The following is a 19,337-nucleotide window of genomic DNA, read 5'->3' on the forward strand; positions in this document are numbered from 1 at the left end:
TCTCTTTTGTGAGAGATGATTCACAAAAAGGGAACTGTAGTCAGTATGCTGAATATAAAAGGAGAGGAGGAGTATGCTTTCCTATCTGTAGTAGGAAATAATATACTTCATTAAACTTTTTAAACTCCAGTGCTTTACCATAGAACTGCACTGGTTTCAAACAACAAAAGACACCACAACAAGTGGAATGCACAGACATCAAAACACAGCTCTCTCATGTAGCATTCTAAGGGTTTTGTGTAACAGTTAGTTATTTTTTTATTGTATAAAAGGCAAAATAAAAGTCATAAAATCACACAATATCCTGAGTTGGAAGGGACTAACAAGGATCTGCAAGTTCAACTCCTGGGTTCACAAAGGACCACCCAAAAATCCAACCATGTGTTTAAAAGCATTTCCCAAAGGCTTCTTGAGCTCTGACAGGCTCAGTGCTGTGACCACTGCCCTGGGGAGCCTGTCCCAGTGCCTGATGACCCTCTGGGTGCAGAACCTTTTACTAACACCCATCCTGACCCTCCCCTGTCCCAGCTCCATGATGTTCCCTCAGATCCTGTCACTGTCCTCAGAGAACAGAGCTCAGCATCTGCCCCTTCGCTCCCTTGTGAGGGAGCTGCAGGCCACCATGAGGCCTCCCCTCAGCCTGCTCTGCTCTGGGCTGAACAAACCAAGGGACCTCAGCAGCTCCTCAGACCTCTTCCCATCTAGACCCTTCGCTACCTTCATAGCCCTCCTTTGGACACGAAGTGTTCAAATGTATATGCTACCATTCATGAAATCCAATTATGGTGGGAGCATGGTAAAATGTCAGAGATTTTTAAGAGGAGAGGAGAAAGAGTCTCCTTTCCATAAGAAAAATTGCTGGGAAGTTGGCATGGTTTTAAAATTACTGAGTGATGGGACTGGCTGCTTATCAACTCCTCCTCCTCAAATATGTTGCATTTGAATCTCACAAAAATCACCTAAATTTGTGATTTTTTAATGTGATTTGCATCACATTAAAAGTTGTAATAGCCTTGTGCAAGCCTGAAAAGTAGACATCAAGACCGTCGTTTATTTTTTAAATGGTGTGATTTTGAGAAAAAATGCATTGCATATGTGCTTTTCTTCCTCTTTTGTGGTGTTTTTCTTATTTCATAGCTTGTGGAATGGGTGTAAGTTCTGCTGGAGATTGTGGTTAAGACTTGTAAAGGTATTCAAATGCCTGGGTTGTAGCTGCCAGGAAACTTTAAAAATCTGGCCAGGTGCTCAACGTGATATGAGTTGATTGATTTTTCTGCCTGGACATGTAGCTTTTTGTCATTTGTAGTGGCTGGTTTATAAGCAATTTTTCACTGCTTTTATTTATTTCTCTGTGCCTGTGCAGGGTTCACCATCATGGTAAGGACCCTGTTGTGCTGTACTAACAAAATAATAATGTCCATCCAAAAAATATGACATAAGTTTACTTTTAGTGTAGTTACTCTGTATATATGAAGAGGGCAGGGGCAGGGTATATGGACCCTGGTACTGTGGATTCTTTTTATTTTTTATTATTCTTTTTATTTTTAAATTTAAACAAAGATTTTCTCTGAAAACTATTGTTATAATTATTTACTGTTGACAATGTTCACGGTGGACCCCCCAAAATGGAGATGAGGTCTTTGAGGAAAATATATCTAAAAAATATGAAAATAAGGACTATCATGGACTGGTATGGAGATATAGAGACTGAACTGACATTTTGGAGGTAAAAATATGTGCCCTGACTTCGTGGTCATTAGAGGTAGAAAACTCCTGTAACACACTGGTGGAGGATGAAAGCTACGGCCATGCTGAATGTACTCATTTTTGAATGCTATTTGAGTGAGGGACCTGCCTGTTTCAGACTCCTTTCCCTAACTACCTTACTTCACTCTATGCATGAGTCTCATGAAATGTAATGCCAACAGGACACCCATTCCTGTTTCTTACTGTAGTAGTAAAAACATAAAAGAGTGAGTGAAAGGATTTATATCTGTAAATAATATTTACTATTTCTAATTCATATTGATAGAGAGCTTTCTATAGTACTTGAGTAGACACAAAATGCTCTATTGTAATCCAGACTCTATTTTATAAACAAAGTCAAGACGTTTAGATCAAGAGGATATAAAATACCTAATTTACATAAGATTATGTAATAGCAGTCTTGTGATAGTAACTGTTTTTATGATTTTCTTAAAAAAATAAATTCATTCTTTTATTAGATTTTTAATAAAATTGTTAGGAAAATCTGTGGCCAAAACTTTAGATGATAATTTAAAATTTACCACATTATGATGTTCTTGCAAACACTTAATCCAAAAATGATTATATTCACTTGAATCAATTTATTGGCATAGTTTGAATTAATCCTGTGCATAAAGGTTTGAAGTATCATGGATACAATTGTATCATTAGCAAAAATACCTCCTCTTTCACTGTATCTTATCACATTAAATGTTTTTCTATTTTAAAATTGTATTCCTTTGGTGAAAGCAATAAAAAAATGTTTAGACTTTTCATAGACTAACTAAGCAATTTCCAACACTTTATGTTTAAAGGCCAACTGAAAAAAAAAAAAAAAAAAAAAAAAAAAAGAAAAGAAAAAGAAGTAGATTGCAAGGTACCAAAACCCTATTTAAACACTGAGGAGAAAGATTCCCAAGAACATCTAAATGAAATAGGACCAGATGTCCAACTGGATTCAGGTTATAGGAAGCAATGCAGTTTGGTTGGACTATTTCAGATTTTGTCACTCACAGTGTTTCAAAGTATGGGATAATATTGAGGATTAGTAATAAAGGTAATTAAAGAGTAAACTACTATGGATGACATTGCAGTGAGTGTCTGCTATAGATCACCTGACTAGAACACATGCATGAGGCATTGTACAGACAGCTAGAAGCAGCCTCATGTTCACAGGCCCTGGTCCTTATGGGATACTTGGGTCACACCAACAGCTATTGGAAGGACAACACGGCAGAGCATAAGCAATCAAGGAGGTTCCTGTAAAGTGTCGACAACTACTTCCTGACATAGATCATACAGATGCCAACAAAGAGAGATGCTCATATTCACAAACAAGGAGGGGCCTGTTAGGAGTGTTAAGGTTAAAGACAACTTTGCCTGAAATGACCATGAAATGGTGGATTTCAGTATCCTGAAAGCAGGGAGGAAGGTGAAAAGGGAGATCACAACCCCTGATTTCAGAAGGGCAGACTTTGGAGAAAGTCATTTCCAGCTCCAGACAGTTTTAGCCAGTTCTCCATCCAAGTTGTTTATTTGCTACCTTTGGCTTGCTCCCAAACACCAGAGCACCTATCCCCATATGCAGATTAGATATAAAGATAAAGGTGGAACTAGTGTTTTCAGAAGGGTCATAAACTGCCCTTTTTAAATATCAAGTTTTTTTCACCACTTGCCTCAGCTGGAAAGAAATCTGACCTTGAAAAAAATGATGCTTGTGTTTTTTTCCGTCTTAGGATGAGAGTTTGCAAAAGTTGTAAAAACATTTGGATCAAAAATTTCCTTGAAGAAATTTAATTTTTATTTTTCTTTTCAATTTAATTTGATAGTTTCCTACTGGCCCCTGGGATGAAGGGATTCCTAAGTGTGCTTTACTTTCTTTGTATATAGCTTTGAAATTACAACATTCTTTGATGTGTGGCTATACAACATGCTCTCGTAGGGGGCTGTTTTTCAAAAAAATGATCTGTTGCTAGGAAAGCAAAACAAACAAACAATAACAACAACAAATAAACCACAACAATGAAGGTCACACCAGTTTCCCTACTCAGCTACAAAGATAAAGCAGTGGAATATGTAAAGCTGTATTTACATTAACATAAGGGAATTTAAAGGGTATCATGTACAAAATTCATTGATATGGTAGAATTCCATTTTAGGATGCCCTTGGAGAAAGAAGTGATGAAGTTATTAAAATCTGTAAAACATATATATTAATCAGTCATGTTTTAGAGCATTAAGTCTGGAGGAATGAATGCTGTCTAGGAAGAATCAAACAGCAATGCAAATCATGTTCCCTGGCCCATCACTGCTTTGTCTCATTTCAGAAAAGTTACTTACATCTCAGCTAAGTAGCCTAGAAACAGCCTAGCACAAGAAGCAATATGGCACTTTTCTCTTCAAGTGCAAATGTTAGATATTAAAGTGCTGTTGGTATCCCTCGCCCACAAAGTAAGCCGACTCATCCTGGAGACATCCTGCTGCTCTCATTAGCAAGCTACCCCATGCAATCCTTTTCACAGCAGCTAAGTTCACTGATCACTCCTTGGGGAGACTTTTAGGGTGGCTAGCATTGCAGGGGTTATCAGCCAAGTGATGTCTCTGAATGTAGGGGCTGTAAATATTTCTAGCTTTCTGCAATAAATTAATAAGAAAACTCCTTCGTCTCTTACAAGTTCATGCCAGGATCAAACACAAGTTGACCTTTCTTTTTATAAGCCTCGTCTTTTCTTTTTTTCCCCTGCTGTAAAACTGTCTTCCTGTTTGCTTACTTCGGAATAATAACAGTGGGATACAATTCATTAGTGTCTGTAAATTGCTTGGAGGTGCTGGGATGAGAGGAGCTACAGAAATGCACAGAATATCTTTTTCATTACAATATTATGACAGTGGCATTAAGAGAGTTTTTTTGAAAACAATTTAACTCTCTACTGGCTTTTTAGAGCAATGATCCTGGGAATCTAATACAAAAATGCGTTAGTAGATGCTTCCTCCCAGATTATCAAGAATAGGTCCCATTCAAAACTTGCTTTCAGGAACACATTTCTCCAAAACATGGGATTTCTCTTGTTCAGAAATTTCAGTAGCTGGAATTTTATATTCATAACTCTCTGCAGTCTTCAAGAAACACCTCCTAAATGTATAAAAACATATTCTTCAACATTTTATCCTAGTCAGATTTGTTGACATTCCACCAGATTTTAGGTAGCCTCCTGTTTGCTGCAAAGTTTTGAGTAAGGATCCTGGAGACCTATTTCCCTCTACCCTGATGGCTCTCCTTTCTAGAAGCTCTAGGCAGGTTCAGTTGCACAAAGCTATCATTCCCAGGAAGGAGTGGCTACAAAGAAGACTTGAGCAGGGAGGTGAACTGAAAGTCTTCAAGAATTCAAAGTGAAATTCTTGGCATGTTTTATATAGCAACATTTGACAGTAGAATGCTTACAAAAAATAAGAGCATTAAGATATCTTGTGAAGAGCTCAAGGATCCCTGTCATTGTTGTCTGATATACAGACTGCTGTTTAGTCTGTTTTGTCATGCTAGGTCTGCTTCCAACCTCAGCACCAATGGAAGTGGAGGTAAAGGCAGAGGATTAATCAGGGCAATGGCCAGCTGAACTGGTTCGGTGTAGTAATAAGTCTCTTATGGTAGATCTGTGTAGCTGATGGGCCACTCAGTTTATTTCAGTTCGCAGAAGTATTGCATACTGTAAGCAACTCCCTGTCATGTTGCAGAACAAGTGCCAGCTCTGTTGCATGTACATGCAATAAATATATATAGAGTGTAAACTAATTTTTAATTATGATGTTAGGTACACGCTGGGGGAAAGAATGAGGGGCTACGAGAAAGATATTTGCTGTTGCCAAACTGTTTCTCTAACTTTTTCAAACTATTTTGTGGATTGCATTTATGAAAAGCATGGACAAGGAACATGTCAGGTTACAGTCCTCTGGGTCCTAAAAGGTAGATCAAGGCTAAAGGAAGAAAATTAAAGCCTTAGAATAAATGAATAAATGGTGTTCTTAGTGGTGTCATATGAGGACTGGATTTGGCATTAAACCTGGCCAAAACTGTGTAGAAAATCTCTAAAGGTGAAAACATCATTTTTCTTGCCCTAAAAATAATTTTAATTTAAAAACTTATATAGAAAATTTGACCAAAGATGTGTGGTTTCCTAAAGCACTGATTTACAGAAAAAATTTACACCCTATCAAACTACCTCCTGTCTAAGCCAGTCATTGTCAGCTGACCAGCCACCTGTAAAAATAACATGTAGATTTACTGATGTATGTAAAAACTGAGTTTTAAGATAATTCTACATCTCTCTCTGCATACTGCTCCTTGAATGATGATAAGTAAGAGCCTGCCAGGGGATCTGCTTGATAAATGGAGTACCCAAAAATTTCAACCACAGTCACCACTTTTTTCAACCATATTTTGCCACTTTTTTTTTTGGTTTGTTTGTTTTTCTTTGTTTGTTTTGTTTTGTTTTCAATGACAGTCTTCCTTGCCTGCTTGGAAAAGCTTAAATCAGAGAAACATATTCTTCCCTTCCTTCATCCCTCTCCTCAGAGATGTTAATATGGAGCTGAAGACACGTGAATTTATAAGCTACAAGATTGCACTTCTTTTTCTTATAATTCTAGAGAGTAGGAAAATAAGCCGTGCAGTTATTAGACCTTAAGAAAGCACACTAATAAAATAATTTAATGAGAATTCCTAGCGATAGCTATTGTGCTCAGAATAAAAAATGCAATAGCAAGCTTCTTTCCAAAGACTTGAATCTAAGAATCTTTACAGACCAAATGATTTGTTCTCCTAATATATTTAGCCAGTTCATTAAGTCTATTGAAATACTTTAAGTCTATTGAAATACTGAGAGGTTTTAGAACCTCTCCGTTCCTGGTCTGTAGAACAAAGCTTATGCTAACTGTACATTACAAATATACACAGCTGTTTCACATATAAGGGAAGAACAAGAAAGAACTTGTCTGTTGAAATCAGCAACTTTTTTTTTTTTTTTTTTTTTTTTTTTTTTTAAGGAACGGACTGCTCTTCAATGAAATTTGCACCTGTACAAGAAGGCATTGAAAAGACAATGTAGCCGTTATTTGAAGTGCAGCAGCTTGCAGCAAATATGTCACAACTGACATTACATAAAAACTTTTAATACAAAATAACATTTCTGTAAGATAATTTGATGCATTAGCTAGAAATAGTTTGCTAAAGGAAAACTTCAGGGTTTAAAGATAATACTGTAATTATCTTACTGACTTAATTTTATGTTTCCATTACGAAACAAATTCATGTATCAATTTTATGGGACTTATGTAAAGGGGAAGCAAACTCTTTTAAGAAGCAGAAGAATCTATTGTAATCCATGCAAGGAACTTCTGAAATTATTAAACTTTGTTTTAAAATTGATTGAATTCCAACAAAATGTAAATGCAGACTAGAATGAAACAAACTACTGAAAAATAGATAAAATATGTCCATGCAATAGACATGCAATTCAGAAAAGAGAATGAATTTCCTTTTTGTTACTAAACCCCCAGCATTTAACTCATTTTGAACTGTGACTAGTATAACTTTGAAGTCACAGAAAGAAATATTTTCTGGGATCTGAAAATTTCAAGACTAGTTTCCAGGAAAGAAAAGGTAGACTGAACGCAATTATGTTCAAATGAACTGTTCTCTGTACCACTTGGCAAATATTTTTAAATTAGATATGTGCATGCAAATCTCATTGAACCTACATAAAAAAAAAAATAAAAAATTATTTGGGATACATAAAAAAATTAATCCTTCAGCATTAGTGACTTTTGCCACTGACTTTTGTACATATATATTTAGAACCAGGTTCTTGACCTCTGTGAGTAGCTTCTGCAGCAAACAGAAGAAAAAATGTTTTTCTCAGTACTGGAGTGCAGACAGGGAGTTTGCTGCACTCATGTAACTACGCTGCTGTAATATGCCACTAGAGGCTGTATTAGCCATTACACATAGCACAGCAGGCCTGTCACCACTCCTGTTTATGGCAGGGCAAACTGAGTCGAGGAAGAACACAGGAGACATAAAACACTGTTTTCTCCTAATTCAACTGCTTCAATTTCACTAAACACAATTCATGTACAGCTGAGGATTTCAGCACCTTGCTTGCAAGTTTGCTCTTGTGCCATTTTAAGTGGTTTAATAATAAAATTAACTTTTGATCAGCAATTTCACTAGCAGATCATGCCAATAAAGAATTATTTCTACATGATTTTTAAAGATATTTTAGATATTGTATTATCAGCTCAGGCTCCTTACAGTGCTCCTACACAGCTGCAGACATACATTTTAAAGAAATAAAACTTGGCATGCAATTTTGAAGAATCTTTTAAGGTCTGTGCTTTTTTTTTTTTTTTTTAAATTTTAACTGGTGGTACTAATTCTATACTTCTTTCTATTGCTCTCTTTGATAAACAAATCAAAGAAACTTCAATAGTTCTTTCTATGTAATACAATCTAAGAAGAAGTCAAGTAGTGTATTTTTTTTTTTTTCCTGACTTAATCAATGTTACATATTTTACTGAATAATGCATGTTTCTTGAAACCTGTTACCTGACATGAACCTGTGTCAGGTTCCAAAAAGAGTAGTGGAAAGCACATACTTACATTTCAGCTCCAGTTTGATGAAGTCAGTGTTCCCCAGATTCTCAAGAAACACCCCATCTGAGGCTGATGTTTTGAAATAGAAAGAGATATCTGCACTTGTTTCCCCTTGGAAGGTAGAGAAGTGAAGATAGGATGATGATGTGATGAAAGAAGCTGCATTCCAGTAATTTCCTGCAGGGATGGGATAGACAGGAAATACACACATTTGAGTGCTCCCCGGAAGCAGTATGAAAATTTGAAGTTTTAATGCTAATACATGCTACAATGTTGTTTACATTGAAAAACAAAACAAAACAAAACAACCAAACAACCAAACAAAAAACCAACCACATTGCTTCTACTATCTCCTTTTTACTTTGGATAAATGGAATGTTTTTTATTTTATTTTATTTTATTTTATTTTATTTTATTTTATTTTATTTTATTTTATTTTATTTTATTTTATTTTATATATTTTTTTTTTCTGGAAGGTGGAACACACTACTTAAATATATATATATATATATTTATATAAAAAGTTCCCAATTCATGATGGTCATACACAAATGTATTGCTGAGATAAGTCTTCAATACAGTATAGTTACTGCACTTAACATATAGTTGTACCTCAGGTGCATGTTTTGCATTTATATATTGCCTCATGTGTAACATATCTGCCTTCAGATTTACTCTACACAATGACGCACATTTCTTCTGAAAATGTAGCCAGGTCTAATAAAAGTCTGGTAATACATATCACAGGAAGAATCCAATAAATGAAGCTAAGCAATACAGACATAATTAACATATCCATTCCCTAACACATTTTCCCTGGAGAAAAATCATCATTAACAGTATTCAAGAACTATAACAGCACTTAGCTAGCAAGGCAGTCAACATTCCATGCAAGGTAGCATTATGTTTCAAAGACAAAAAAATTCATAAGATACAGTGAGAGACTGAAACAAACAAAAAAAATCATAAGATACAGTGAGAGACTGTTACTTCACCAGGATGCATATGTGTCCAGATTAAGAAATTATTAAGATATCATCGTTAACTCAGCCCAGCCCGGTGCTTAGTATCCTGGCTAATAAACACAGTAAGAAACCACTTTCAATTCCAGCCATAACTCCCAGAGATTGGTTCTCCATCATTAGATTACTGAACTAGGTGATAACACTATTGTTTTTCTGGTTAGCACTGGATGCATGTGAATGAGCATGCTGAAGCCCCAGAAGCTTAACACTGGTTTTATAATACCACCAGCACAGACCCAAGTCAGAAATAATTTGTGTAATTTATTAATCTCTATTCAAATTTAAATTGAACATTTGAATTAACAGAAGAAGGCTGTTTAAGCATTCTATGCATACTCTTTTTCATATTTTTGTCCCATCTCCTCCATTTGATTCTACCTCTCTCAAGAATGCAGAATGAGTGGTTTTGAAAAAAAGAAGCAGCTTTCTATTTTACTTTAATCAGTCCCAGGAAGAAAGTTGCATGTGAGATATTTTTTGTGTGCTTATGCATGTGTGAGCAGTGAAAAAGGGACCAAATGGCTTTGGTACAGTGTAAATGTACATTCATAACACATATGTATATATATTTTGTGAATTAACCAGTTCACCTTTAAAATTACCTGGCTTTTGCCAAAAATAACATTTCTTGTCTATTACTACTTACCATGCTTAGACAAACTGGCAGGTTCCAGATTAAATATTATTAATGATTTCTATAAAAATATCAACAATATTTATATCATAAACAGTCTTGGGCAAGAAAAGTCTGCTAATTAAGTGCAAATTCTTTTCTTTGAAAACATATGTAGTGATAAAGCAACACAAATAAAAATGTCTAGAATTTAATTTTCATTCATGGTCCCAGGCCTCTTCCAATCTCTTACCTTTCAGAGTACTTCCTCAATATTAGGGTTGCTGAGGGTATAGGTGAAGGAGGGCTTTGGCAATAATCTTGTTCTTAGTACAGGCTCCAGATGGAACACCATATATGCTTTCCCACTTGCAGATGTACCTGGACATCTACATTTCTTTCTCATTGGAGATCAAGATATGCTAGATGCTGGCAAACTTTTTGGATATGTTTTATTCCACTTGCTGAATAAACTCACATGATAAAAACAGGACTTAGAAAGTCAGGAATATATGCAGTCCTTGTTAAGGAGCTAATTTAGCTGCCCTGTATAACCTTGTAGAAATGCTTTCAAGTTTTCATAAATCAAATAAGTATTTTAGACTTCTAGCTTTACATACTCTGAATATTGACTAAGTTATAAGCCTAAAACACATAGAACATATGACAAACAAAGGACTTGTGAGAGCTGCAAGGGTTCTACCAAAAAATACAAATACTAATAGAGACAAATACATGTTCGGGGGGATAGGCTCCCCAGTCATCTCTGTATCCCAAGATGAGACTGAGGTGAATATGCAGCTGCATCATCATGCATCCAAGCAGCACAGCTGCAATGGCGTCTACTGTCAGGGTTCCTTCTCTAGCCCAGGATTCCACTAATAGACCAGCTTTCTTGCCACCATCATCCTGCCATCAGCCACTGTATGCAAATTGTTTGTACCACGCTTACATCTTCTGTGAGTGTGACAGAGCTCAAGTACTACAGGTTGGAAACCTGTCTTAACTAATCATTTCCACTAGTGAATTGAAAATGGTTTTGTTGAAGGGATCATATTTTTGTTTTATTGTGTCAAGTCAACTCACAATGGGACCCTGCTCCCTTAGCAGTAGCCTCCACTATATAATATTATTGTTAATATTGTAATTAAATAAATAAGAGCAGGAACTGCTATATGAAACAATTTATTTTGTAATATTTCATTTATAATTTTTTAATTAACTTCCAACCCTCAAAGTATTACATGTACTTTAACACAGATTCAACCTTCAGACATTCAAACAACCTGAAACATTCTGGGTTAACTCCTTAATCAAGAGGGCTCATAACAAAAGTGCAGGTTTGCCATTACATTAAATTAATCTTCAGTTGTATCTGGCCATTCCTCTTTGTATAATTAGAGGAGAAGATTTCACTTTCATTGTTTTTAAAGTAAAATTTAGACTGCAAGGTCTTTAAGGCTGATGTGAGTTGTGAGTTTATCTAAGTCCTAGCCATCTGGTGAAGACTTCAAAGCATCACTGCAGTGCATCTACAAGTAGGACTACCATCACCAATTACAGCACAGAACCAGACATGTTGATGGGTTCATACTAAAATGTATGTCTCTGTTTTGTTCAAACTAAATCCACCAATTTTTATTTAATGCTGTATCTAGTCTACTGAGGAGGTCTATCACTAAGTATTTTACATTTCATTTGAAATGCTGTGATTTGGCTCTGCATAAAGCCTTATCTGGGGATGCTAGTTGTGAGAGGATAAATACAAACTGTTCAGACTGAATGAGAAAACCTGCAGCTTGAGAGAGACATTTTCAAAGTTTATTCATAACAAATTTCTATAAAGATAAAATCATGTTTTTATACATTGGTATACATTCATCTTAAAACACTTTCAGGGGAAAAAAACATTTTATTAAGTGTACAATGGAATGTCTTGCTAAAAATACATAATGATTTTTATCACAAAATTGTATCTCTTGATAAGAAAGGGGCTGCCTCAGGAAATCTTGTATAAAAATCCACTTGACACACATTATTGCTGTTGCTTGCTAGGAACTTTTGTAAGTCACCATTGCCTCAAAATTTCTTTGGCACATTATCCCCCTCCTTTCCTCAAAAAGCTTGAATATATTGATCCTACAGACATTTTCCTACTGATTTAGGCTGAGAAAGCAGTAGATGGAAGAAACTGGAATTAGGACTTAAATTGCAGGGTGGACATTATGGCAGCAGGGATACCAAAGTATTAGGAGGTGGGAAAGGTAGTTTATTTAGAAAGAACACTCTACTAAATTTGTAATCCACCCTGTTAATAATTATTATTATGTCATAAATATTGCACAGGAGCAGCTGTACCTTACAAAATGGTATGTTTACACAATGTGATTGAGAAAGTCTTGCAGGAAATGCTCTGATCTACAAGAAAGACACTCAGCCTAGGAGGGTTAGTATTTATTAGTCAGTATGCTTGGAAACATTAAGATAGGGAAGAAAAAAGGGCTTCAAATGTGAAGATGAGAAGAAAGAGGTGCTTAGAGTCACACCATCCCTTTGGTTCTCCTTTCTTCCTCCAGCTACTTAAGGAACACATTTATTGTACAGAATGCTCAGAAATACAGTTGAATAATTTTATTTTTCTTCTTTATAAGCTCACTTAGAATTCTGTAATCAAGACCACATCTCTATTGTACTACATCTATCTTCACTGTAAGCCTGCTTAGTGTTTAAATTTGACTTAGACCAACTAAACAGGTACAAGATATGCTGCTGCCATGGAAGCACAAATCCAAATAAAATCAAGATACCAGACAAGCTTTTTCAATTGTTTACAACCCAAGACAAATTTAAGATTCCCAAAGCCGGGCTGCGTTTCTTATCGTTTTTTTTTCCCAGACTAAAAATATTAATGAGAAGGGTCACCTTAAATCTCATATAATGGAATCACAGAATATCCTGAGTTGGATGGGACTCACAAGGATCATCTTATCCAGCTCCTGGCTTCACACAGGACTACCTAAAAATCAAACCATATGTCTAAGAGTGTTGCCTAAATGCTTCTTGAACTCCAGCAGACTTGGTGCCATGACTGTTTCCTTGGGAAGCCTGTTCCTTGAAGATTTTTCCTATGAAGACCCACTTCAGGGAGGAGGAAGGAGATGGTTACTGCAGTATTAACAAGGACAAACTCAGGTTGTGTTGAATTGTGCAACATGTACTGACATCTTTTTAAGTGTGGTAGTTCCATAACCTGATACCACAGAGTCACTGGACTTATAGAAGCCAGACTCACAGCTTCTCCCTTGAATTATTTTTGTCTAGAAATCCCTTGCTAGCTCCCATCAATATCTTCTTTTTTAACATGATTGAAATTCATGCTTTACCACTATCAGTTTCTCTTTACATTTAAACCCCATTGAAATGGATAATAGCAATAGCAGAACTGTAAAAGACATCAGTGCTTTTAGCCCAGCTAGGCAATAGAACTAGAGAACGAATGCTATAATGTCAGGCAGCTCTTATGTATTACAATAGACCAAAAACCTCCAGGGCCCTCATCTGCAGCAAAACAGATTTTCTATCAAAACCATTATGTGAATAAAATGTAAGAATAGTCTCCTATTTCAGAGAAGATGGATGTGTGAATGGAACACTGCTCTGTGCCACAAAGTAATGGATTGAGATTATCCTTACAATTATGTTCAACAAATCAAGTTTTTTTTTTTTCCCTTTTTTAATTCTGGGAAAGAGGAATCTACATGTGTACGCTCAGAGCAGTTTGAGTATCAGTACAGCAACAATCACAGCTTTGATTCAAGACTTCAGGTCTGCATCTCGAGTGAAAATCAACCCTAATGAAACCCAAACTGCCTGTTGGGCTTCCTTGCTATTGAAACAATAGGGGAAAAGGAGGAAAGAGTTTCCAATCCAAAAAGAATATTGCAGGTTATTCAGGAAACAGAAGAAAAGTCAAAGCAAATTGTTTGCGTTTCTCATGCTTGAAATGCTTAACTGAAATCCTGAAGCAAGGCAGGCACTAGTCAGAATGGGGCTGAGAATGCAGCTTCAGTCTGGGCAGGAGGAGAATGTGCTCAGAAGATAGGGCAAGAAGGATGGCAATTCAGCAGCAGCCTAAGCCCTTTGATGGAAGGAGTACAATACTGATGACTCTTCTCAATTACTGAAAGGTCTTCTTGGTGTCATTTTTGGTTGTGCTAACATGCATTCACAACTTTATTCTTTCTTCATTGGTCTGCAACTCCTTTTTTTTTTTTTTTAATATATATCTTTTATGCCTTATATATATCTTATATCTTATATATATTTTACTATACATCTTTTACTATATTACCTTCTTTACATCTACTGTACTTACATTATATAGAATATACAGTATATCATAAATTTTATGTACACTCTTCACTTTCTTTGATGAAATCTGCCTCATCCAGCTCCAATCCTTAATTTCTTTGACCATGTTGCTTATAGCCCTGGGGTCCCCTGTATCAGTCTGTGGCCTGTCTGTATATCTCAAGTAAAGATGAAAATACTGTATTTCTCCGGCCACAGGTTTATATTTTATCAACATCATGGCAGAATACCAGTTAAAAAGAAGCATGTAAATTACTACTTAAAATAAAATTAAGATGGCAGTGTCTTGATTTACTTAATCCAAACATGAATCCAGAAAAATAAACTAAACTGAATTACTTCATAAGAAGCCAACAGGACAACAGGCTTAACAGCAGAAAAGTCCTATGACAACACACAAGAAAAATAATCCCCAAGTCAACAGATGAAGAGTGCATTAACACTGCATAACAGCAAAGCTGAATTACAGTCTTTCAGGCTGAATACAAATACAGGTTAGATTTCAATTTTCAAGATAAAACTAGCTCTACATCTTTCAACAAAGTAACAAACGCCTGGAAGTCCAGAGCAAAACTTGTTGAGAATATCAACACATCTGAAGATGAGTTCAGAGTTAGCAAAAGAAAAAAATTAGCTCTGTTATTGTGACAATTCAGTATATGAAGGATAAACACTAGATTTTAGAAAAGAAAACAATGTTTGGAATATTTCACCTCAAATCTAGAAAGCTGTAGCTGTGTTTTCGTCTCACTTAACTAAGCCTGGTTCTTTCTAAAGGGTGGGATTGTTAAAAATTCTGCGAAAGGAATGTAATCTGGTAGAACTGTGCTGAGAGTCCATATTTGTTATGATTTTTAGGAGACTTACAGGGGTCTGGAGTTTCAGAGTCAGAGAAGTGTCAATATATTCAGAGGCAGACCATCAACAATTTGATCTGAAAAATTGCTTATGGTTTTTAACCTCTTTGATATCTATAGTACATTTCACCCTCAAATCAATTCCTTCAGGCTTCTCTTATGGAAGTCCATTGCATGCATCTTCTGAAAGTCAGATTCTAAAAACAGTTAAACCGTCTTTGCACATTTGGAGGGTATCCTTCCATTGATGACCTTGTCTCCTTTAGGTGTGGGAAAATTTTTGGTCTCTAGTCTCAGTCCTTTGGCATCTCTTCTTGTACTGGGAATGCCAAAAATCCTGCACATCTACCACTGCTGTGACTATGCTTGATCTCATCAAAATTTGTCAAGTCCAACTTTCACACAAGCACAAGGCCTGAAACCCCAAACTTTCTTCATGTGGAGCAAGATAGTGGTGGTATGGTAACTGTCTTTCAGGAATTACAAATGTGGGATAGCCTTAAATTACTAATATAGAAAGGAAAGATCCTCCGTCATATTATCTGGGATCAACTTGAGCATTATGTCCAGTAATGAAGGACATAAACCAGCCTGCATAAAGATGACAGTAAGATGGATAGCAGTTTGTTTCCTTACCTTTATAAACGATCTGTTTTCATAAAGTTTCTCTAGTGACATAATACTCACAAGACAAAGATCAATGGATATAAACACAGATGCTAAAGTTTGCATTAATCTGTCAGTCACCATATTTGCTGAGTGAGGGAAGAGCAATCACATTTATCAGTGAAATGTTGGAGTCAATGAAACAGATTCAGTGATGCAGAAAAGTTTCCCGCACCTGCTGTGTTACTTGTAATCATCTTTGGAAGACCATTTTTCAAAAGTTTCACCTCCTGGTCACAATGCCTAATTACAATGCATACCCTGTCACTGCTGGCACCATCACTTTCATCCATCTAAAGAATAAGAGGTCTTGATCTGGCATGGTTTACAACCTGGAGCTATGTAATGTGCTGATGGAACTTTAATGATGCATGTAAACTGGTATCTTTTCAAAGGAATATATTTTTTTAAACATTAACTGACCTGCAAACATCAGCTCAATCACCCCGTGCCACAGTCAATGCAGTGTGTAGGAACCCTGCCATGATGCCAAAATCGTAAACATTAAATACAGGAACCTGCTGCTGTCCTCAAAACTAATGCTAATGTTACTAATAATGAGGATCCAATTCTATATTGACCTGTAGATATTGGCGGGTTTTTACAGTTGTGAAAAGCAACTGTCATAGTTTACCACTGTCATTTGACAGTGCTGCATAACCACCTCGGTACATAACTATGTAGGATGTAAAGTGAAGACACAAAGACAAGAATGTAGAAAGCTAATGACTTTTCATTTCCTCCTATTAAATTTGTACCCTTTGCTTTGGAAATGGACTGCAGGAAAATGTTTCTCAGACCCCTCCTTTTTGCTCTTCAGGTCCTTGGCTAATGTGAACTATTAAATACAGCTCTAGAGTTCAGGAGAGTCACAGATACATTTCACTGGCCCAACACCACATGGACAACATGATCCGGTAACCATTTCCACTTTTGCGATCTCCATTTGCTGTCTTTGGCAGGATTTTTATAAAAAGGATATACTGTATAATATTGATGCAGCTCTGTCCCCCAAATTTTCTTGTTTCTGGAAGAAAGTTTCTCTTTTTAGGGTGATTCTTTGGTCCACTGTTTGAGCATGGATCTAGTTTCCTTAACACACTCAAGATCCTGATTCTTTGACAACTTGACATGTTCTTTTTGAACAGATACACTTTCAAAATGGAAAATATTCTTCAGAATTAAAATGTAAGGTGCAATTTAGACTTGATGTAGCATACTAAATATTCTTCACATAATTGATTCCAGAATTATCTGTTATTCACAGAGATCATCAACTTATTTTACTTGATCTTCTATTACTGGATGGATTTTAGAGCATTCTGAACTAAAACTCGGAACATTTAGCTCACAAGATATGACTAGATACGTTCATGAATCATAGTTCTCTGAGCTTGGATGAAAATTGTGGATAAAATCATTTGCTTGAAGTACTAATTTCATTCAGCAGGCACACTACTGCAGAATTATGGTGCTCTATTGCTTATACATAGACATGTACTTTCAATGACTTCTTCATTCATGTCCCAAATCCAAAGAAATTCATATAAATCACTGAAGATGCACTTCAAACTTATAGTAAAGGAGTAAAATTATAATCTTCATTCTCATGTTGTCACTCCAGTTTTGACACTGTAACATTTCAAGTCTAACTTCCCATAATGTACTTTCTATGAAGGTGTCCCTGCCCATTGTAGGGGGGTTGGAACTAGATGATCTTTAAAGTCCCTTCCAACCTAGTTATTCCATGATTCCATGATTCTATGTATATATTTTTATTGATGGTTGACAGTACTTATGCTACATAGGCCATTAATTAACAACATTTGTGGAGAATTTGAATTCTAGAGATGGACAACCTGCACTGAAACCAAACCGCCAAGGGCTTCAAAATGTTTCTTTGGCCTTCCAGTCCTAGACTGCTATAGGAACTAAGGAGAACCAGTAGAGTCTACATTACCACATTATATTCCACCCAATAAACAGAAACTTTGACCAAAACATCTGCTGCATCATGTTTTGTGCCCCTTGACATATCGCTTGATATGCCTATGATAACATAACTTTTCCCCTTTCGGTCACTGATATCAGACTTTACAAAAGGGTATTTGAAAAGTGATTCTATGATCAATCTTTATATGGTCTATGGCAGAAAAGCTTCTTACTGGGCCACATTTGAGCCTTTCTACCATTCCATGTTCCCTACTTTTAAAATAGCTCATTAAGACTCTTACTGTGTCCAAAGATCTTGCAGTGATCTTACACTCTCTCAATTGTGTTCTAAATCCAAGAATGAAAAGGAGGATTTAAAAAATTTCAGCTTAAAACTAAAACTCTCCCATGTTAAGTGGGAGTGTTACACAAGAGTAAGTGTACTCTTACACTTACAAGACTACAAGATTACAAGTCTACAAGACTTAACTCCCATGTTAAGTCTTGTAGAGCCTACTGTGGATGGCTACACTCCCTTTATCCATATTTTTAATCTTACCTTTATTATTAGAATATTAAAATTACAATTAGTGCCATTGTTAATATTATTATTGGAGAGTAAACTTACATGGGACAAAGTTACAGTGAGCTCACTGTAGAGGCTGTCATTTTTTGAGCAACGGACTACATGTATATGTAAATATCATATAGGTGTTCCAAACAGATATATGTAGTATAATGGGAAATCTAAATCAGAACGCAAACTTAAATATTCAGGCTATATAGATCATTGTATGGAATGAGAGGAAGGGTTTTATCGCACTCTTGTTGCAGCTAGTAATAAAAGTATTAGGGAATCGAGCAGTAGCAGAATTGAGACTATATATATGCCCTTACAAATTTAACAAGGATTAAACAAAACCAAAGTTTACAGATGTATAAGAAAGTCTCATACAAAACACTCCCCAGTAGAAAATTGTTAGCTTTGGTATTCAAAAATAAACAAACACCAAACAACAAATAAATCTCATAACAATAACCCGTGTTAAAGGTTTAATTTCTCTAGAGGCCCTTTCCAACTTCAACTATTCTGTGAACTATTCAGTTGAAGTATGTACAATGACAAGAAAGAAATAAAATCAGATTCTGGCTTGAATAAAAATTGCAATCTTATCCAAAAATTGAAAGGAAATTAGTGTTTCAGAGGTGAAATGGTTATTGAAAGCAAAACACTCCTCTACATCTACAAGATATTTGATTCTGACCTCTTTCACATCATTCCAGCACAGCTCTGCTGTTCATGGCATTACATTCAATTTACACAAATCTCAAAGAACATTTACTCAACATTTGCTTCCTAAATCTTTTCAATCTCAGTGGAAATAATATGCAATAAAAGAGAAAATGAAGTGTGAAAAAAGTTTCTCAGAAAGAAACAAAGATCTTTCTTTCTCTGACTTCCAATTCCTTCCTTTCCA

The 19,337-nt window shown here is 35.8% G+C and overlaps 1 protein-coding gene across 1 annotated transcript in view; it reads right to left on the reverse strand.

Moving 5' to 3' along the window:
• CNTNAP2 (contactin associated protein 2) overlaps positions 1-19,337 on the reverse strand; it is a gene marked incomplete at both ends in the record, with an annotated part of 1,134,939 nt that overhangs the window by 103,578 nt on the left and 1,012,024 nt on the right. Inside the window, one exon of the mRNA XM_082753539.1 lies at positions 8,402-8,572. Coding sequence (XP_082609665.1) covers positions 8,402-8,572 — 171 coding nt within the window. The remainder of the gene's footprint in view (positions 1-8,401; positions 8,573-19,337) is intronic.

This window comes from Aythya marila (assembly GCF_965140915.1).
Source record: "Aythya marila genome assembly, chromosome: 2".
Taxonomy (NCBI): domain Eukaryota; kingdom Metazoa; phylum Chordata; class Aves; order Anseriformes; family Anatidae; genus Aythya; species Aythya marila.